At 40.3% G+C, this 5,818-nt stretch overlaps 1 protein-coding gene across 2 annotated transcripts; it reads left to right on the forward strand.

Annotated features, from left to right (window-relative positions):
* Window positions 1-1,875: 1,875 nt before the first annotated feature.
* Window positions 1,876-5,453, forward strand: RB195_012300 (uncharacterized protein; the record flags this gene model as incomplete). Of its 2 annotated transcripts, XM_064194095.1 has the most annotated exons (10): window positions 1,876-1,902; window positions 1,963-1,985; window positions 2,318-2,438; window positions 3,024-3,110; window positions 3,173-3,310; window positions 3,458-3,536; window positions 3,605-3,706; window positions 4,490-4,651; window positions 4,876-5,049; window positions 5,341-5,453. In XM_064194095.1, 10 exons carry the CDS (start codon window positions 1,876-1,878, stop codon window positions 5,451-5,453), a joined length of 1,026 nt encoding a protein of 341 aa, XP_064051677.1. The 2 variants fall into 2 exon arrangements, with proteins under 2 accessions (XP_064051677.1, XP_064051678.1); XM_064194094.1 differs by lacking the exons at window positions 1,876-1,902; window positions 1,963-1,985 and having other exon boundaries at window positions 2,331-2,438.
* Between the last annotated feature and the right edge of the window lie 365 nt (window positions 5,454-5,818).

Genomic DNA, 5,818 nt, shown 5'->3' on the forward strand with positions numbered 1-5,818 from the left:
TTACGGTCTTTCTTTTTTTTTGTAGTATAGTCAGATTAAAACGACATGAAGCACGGTGCAGTTACGTAAGCGACTGCGGTCGAAGCGGTGCATTGGATCGTAGCCACGGTTGAAACCGAAGTGTGACCATTGTGAACTACAGCGAGGAATGACGTCAGCAAAGGTCCCACTTGGATTCTAAGCACTACGCCCCGCCGCACCGCTTCGAACGCACTCGCTTACGCAGGAGCACCGTGTTTCATGTCGTTTTGATCTTACCAAACCTTCGGAGAAGCATCTGTCGCTACCTCGCAGCTTATTCATATTTCCACATTTCGTATGGATATGGAAGAAATCAATAGAGGATAATATGCATAGAAAAACCTAAAGCAAATGCAATTACCTTTTTCAGTATCACTGTCTAAGTATCAGTATCACTGTCTCTTCGGGACCGTCCAGTATCCATGCATGTATATTTAAACTATCATTTTTGCATAATTCGGTCCTCGTTTTTACTCTAATGTTGTTGTTGACGTTAAAAAAAATTTGTTTTTGTCTATTTATTTATAAGATTGGGGCAAATGTAGCACAGTCGGTAAGAGGTTCCGCTTCCTGCACGATCGATCGGAGGTTCGAATCCGCCTTAGTGCTCACCAAGCCTTTCATCCCTCCGTTGTCGATAAATTGGTACCAGACTTGTCTAGGAGGATAAAAGCACTGACTTAACACATCGGCTAGCCACCGCACATCATTCTATAGGCCAGTTACACGTTCGTGGACCTCAAACGATTCTGAATTGAAGTGAACGTGGGGAAGCGGATTTATTAACGCCAGGTGCTTTATCCTTAAACTTTATGTGTAATATTTGCACTGTTACCTTAGTTTTCCAACGTAATCATATCAATGACTGCTACCACTTGATTTTTCCGCATGTTGCTCAACACAAAATTGTTCAGAGCTCAACTCCCGTCTGTCTCCGGTAGAAAACCTCTCGTTTGTTTGCTTTGCATTTCATCCGCAATAATCATCTGCTCCTGTGAAACTGCTGAAATGGATTTTTCTAAAAATGCATTTTGTATGCTTTCTAAATGAAATAGAATGTTAGAACGCGAACCGGTTCTAAAACGTGGCAGAATGAGTGCAGGATATCCTTGCTACGAGGTGAACGATGGAATAGAACATTTATTTTTTTCTCTGCATTTTTCATCCTTTTCTCTATTTTCACAGAAGAATAATACTTTGAAGGAATTTTGTGATCGGATACTAGTCGGATACTCGCTGGCCTAACTTTTCATAGGTGAATTTCCTAGTAGAATCCAGAATTGTACGTGATGAGTATTAATTAACTGAATAACTTCAGTCAAACCTGAAATGCGTATATAGTAAGCTGCATCTGCTGTAGCGTAATCTATCAATTCCAAAGTTTTCTCCAGTTTACATTTGTGCTTCTTTGGAAGAAACACTTGAACGTTGTACAACTAATATTTTTTTCTAGGATCAACGGTCCAATTATTTTGTTTCATATCTCCTGAATCCTCTTGTAAAGACAGTAAATTTCTTTTCCGGGTTTGTTATACGCAATGCTGTGAGTATTGCTTCTTGAAAAATTTCAAGAAAAATAATAAAAACAATCATTTACGATTAGTGAAGTAAAGATTAGTGAAGAAATGCAGTCGTGACCGAAATCTTACAAACGAGTGACCAAGCATATTCTCAGTGGCACCCATACCTCCTGGGTTTCATTTTGGTGAAATCACACCGAGTTGACCGCCGATCGATAACCATCAATTCGATGTTTCCGCGCGCGTGTTTCACCGGGGTTGATGGAACTCTGGGGAAGCTTGTCTGGTTCCATAGATTAGCATATAACCTAATCCGCCTTTACAATACACTGGAATGAGCCAATGGGAACTTTCATTGAAGGTGAAAGCGAGGAGGGTTTGGTGAGTCTCGCAGCGAAGTGCCGAAGACTTGGCGTTACAGGTTAGCCGCACTGTATGGATACGGTAATAACTGCAGCGTCAAGCGAGAGATAACGATGAAATTAAATCAATCCGGTAGCTCCTTCTGTGATTATCGGTCGTTTCTTTTGTCAATTCCCGGGAAATTGTGATGTATTTCATTGAAAGTCTGTCTTGTAAAGTCTTTGACGTGAATGTCTTATAAGCGATACTGTAAAAGTCTTATCAGTGATGCACTATTTACAGTCTTAGTTCAAGGCTGTCCTTTTTTCGCGTTTCTTTCATTCGCAGTTTGCTATACGCTATAAGTATTCGTTTGTTCTCGCTTTCTTTGTGGAATTCATTCTGATCGTGGTGTTGTTTATTGTGTTGTTCAGAGTTTCCAAAGTCATGTCGTTGCCAACATTTGTGAGAGCGGCGCGACCACTCGTGAGAACCTTATACAACGACACCCGAAATAATCTAATGATTGGTAAAGATACTAAAGTCATCATCCAGGTGAGCTTAACCGGGATTTTCTGTCGATTTATAAAAATATACGCATGACCTTCTGTCATTGTGTACAACTCCCAGCAGCTGAGTCCTCGGAGACTCCGCTTTATGACTAATCGTGGGTGATGGGAACTTTGGTAAGGATTTTAGGCTATGCGCTATCATTTTTGTGGCAGTGATTGACTCTTACTTCGGAGGGTTATGTTGTATTCATTTCTATTCGTTTTAATTTAAGGTAACATGATAATGTAAGCAAATGAAGGAAAGTCCCTGAAGCTCCGATCAATTTGTTTTAGTTTTACTCGTTTGTAACATAGTAAGGCTCAACCCGATGGAACCGAGTTCCCAGAAATTTGCAACTTGCATTATAGCTACAATAATCCAATCGCTTTTTTCCAATAGTTTCTTCCATACATCTTCTTTGAGAAAAAAGAGAAAATTTCATTCGGTTTCCAGTTTGAAATCTCATGGTTAATCATCACTAGGATCAGACGATAATTATTTTTTTATTGACACATCGGTAACATCTGCTTGGCGTTCACATAATTGTAAAACCCATTCAAACTTTTCTAATATGGTATAGTATTTCAGGGATTCACTGGAAAACAGGCTACATTTCACGGGAAACAAATGATCGAGTATGGAACGAAAGTGGTCGGAGGCGTCTCACCAAAAAAGGTGTTCTGTTCATATTATTATTATTTTTTGGCCACCACTTGAATATTATTATTACTGTTTAGGCGGGAACGCAACATCTTGGGTTGCCTGTCTTTAAGACAGTAGCTGAAGCGAAGGCTGCGACTGGCTGCGATGCCACTATCATTTACGTTCCCTACCAAGTAGCAGCTAAAGCAATTGAGGAAGCTATGGATGCTGAGGTGAGTGAAGAGTGAAGCTGTTATGCTCTCGTGCCGCATCTTCTGTAAATGTGTTGTACTAAAATTTATCCTACCAATTTCTTTGATGTAATATGAATGTATGACGACACATGTAGCAGTGTTCCCATGCAACACATACCTCCTCAGATTGGCCTCATTGTGTGCATTACGGAAGGAATCCCGCAACTGGATATGGTTCGAGTGAAGAGCAAACTTGTGAAGCAAAGTCAGGATCAGTTTTAAGCTTTCTTCCTTCTATTTGATCTTATACTCAACTAATGTTTGATTGTTCAGACAAGACACGTCTTCTCGGCCCCAACTGCCCAGGGATTATTGCATCGGAACAATGTAAGATCGGCATCATGCCCGGTCAGATTCATAAGAAAGGATGCATAGGTGGGGTTCCATTCCTTTTCTCAAAACTATAGTTTGCTGGGGACGCGCAGCGAGGCGAAACAGAATCGACATTAGTTTTGAGCATCTATTATCTGTTCAGAACTAGCCTCTTTTTTTGTAAATGGGATCATTTTGGGCATATTATAAATCCTTGGCGTATCAATCCCCTTGTGATGAGTCAACGCGTTCGACAACGACAGCAGTTCGGAATTGTTGAGGCCTATAACTGCCTGCTGACCTGCAGAGTTACTTGCGGGGGCGACCCGACATGTCAATTCAGTGCTTTTAACCTCCCAAAAAAACTTTGGTACCACAATAACGGTCCTGGAGGGATGAAAGGCCTGGTTGACACTAGGGCGGTTTCGGACCATCGAACGATCGTGGCAATACAGCCAAACCTTTTACCGAATGCGCTACACTCGCCCATTTTTGCACATTACTTGAAATTGTTTTTGTACTTCTTTTAGGAGCTCATTGACAACATGAACTGATCTGAGTATTTTGTTTTTGTACGGTAGTGGTTCTTTCTCAAATCCGAAACCTATTAGTATCTTCCTAGGACACAAATCATAACAGTATCCTGTGTTTGAAACAAGTTGTTTGTTCGAAACACAATAACAGCAAAAACACTGGCAGTTTTGCATCAAGACGAAAGTAGGAATAATTTCTGACTAGTGATTTTTAAAGCAGTAAAATTTAAACTAATTTCTGTTCCGAGAACTTTTAGGCGGAACGTTTGGGTCGCATTTTCAACAACAAATAACAAAAACAATCATCTTCAAGGTATTGTGTCACGTTCGGGAACTCTGACCTACGAAGCGGTACACCAGACGACATTAGCCGGTCTTGGACAAACCCTATGTGTCGGGATTGGAGGTGATCCATTCAACGGAACCAATTTCATTGACTGTCTCGATATTTTCATGAGGGATCCTAATACCAAAGGTAATACTGTGATTCCGTATGTTGTCTTATTCTTTTTTTAGAACCTATTCCTGATCTGAATTATTGGTTCATTAGGTCTACTCCCTCGGAACACTTCACCACATAGTGTTGTAGTAGTGTTACGAATGTGATTGTTGTTAGAACTATTACTTTAGTAGCGTTCCCTTTGCATTGCTATTCACAAATCACAGTCTTAATTCCTAAATAATACAATTGACTTGCAGGGATAATACTTATTGGCGAAATTGGCGGCGTCGCAGAAGAGCAAGCAGCACAATTCATAAAAGATCACAACAGCAAAGGCCAGGGAAAGCCAGTTGTTGCATTTATCGCAGGTCTTACAGCTCCACCGGGAAGACGCATGGGTCACGCAGGAGCGATTATCGCTGGAGGAAAAGGTTTGTTCCGGGAAACTTTAGGCTTATTTTGCATGGAAGAGTTATGCTAAGGTGATGCTCTTTCGTGTGATTTTCTTCGCACTGCTCTAATTTTTTTCTTCTCCCTGATGTGAGTGATATGAAGAGGTTTCTTCGTTATCTGATCAAGTCTTTCTTTTCTGTTTTTTTTTTCCATTAGAATAGTTACAGTAAATAGTGAAGTGAATAGTAATTGAATCTATCGGTAGTAGTAATAAGATGATTGTGATCTGCTGGACTACATTGAAAGAATCAGCTACAGTACCTTTTCAGGAACGGCTACCGACAAGATAGAGGCACTGAGAGCTGCTGGCGTTCACGTTACCGATTCGCCGGCCACGCTTGGCTCAACTATGGCTCAAGTCCTGATTCATGGTAACCCTTGATTGAATTTAAGGGTACAACACACCTTATGGTCGATTGTCAACAACGCTCTGCCTATTATCGTGTTTGTTTACGGTGTAGCTGTATTTCTGGATTTAATACAAAATTTCTCAATAAGACTTTCTTGCTTTAGAGTGTAGCCTCGTCAGTTGGAAGGTTTGATTTCGGTTGATATGTTGGCTACACTCGAATTTCTCACATATAGTTCTAGAAAGGGTCATTTCGTTACTATCATAAATTATACATAGACACTAAAAATACTGTAGTTAGATACGATTAGATTCATAAATCCTCAACAACATCAAGATTATCGAACCTTTCTTAGTAAATTATTGTTAAAGAGTTGTAAATTTTAGTTTAGCTCGTA

This window comes from Necator americanus, chromosome III (genome assembly GCF_031761385.1).
Source record: "Necator americanus strain Aroian chromosome III, whole genome shotgun sequence".
Lineage (NCBI taxonomy): Eukaryota > Metazoa > Nematoda > Chromadorea > Rhabditida > Ancylostomatidae > Necator > Necator americanus.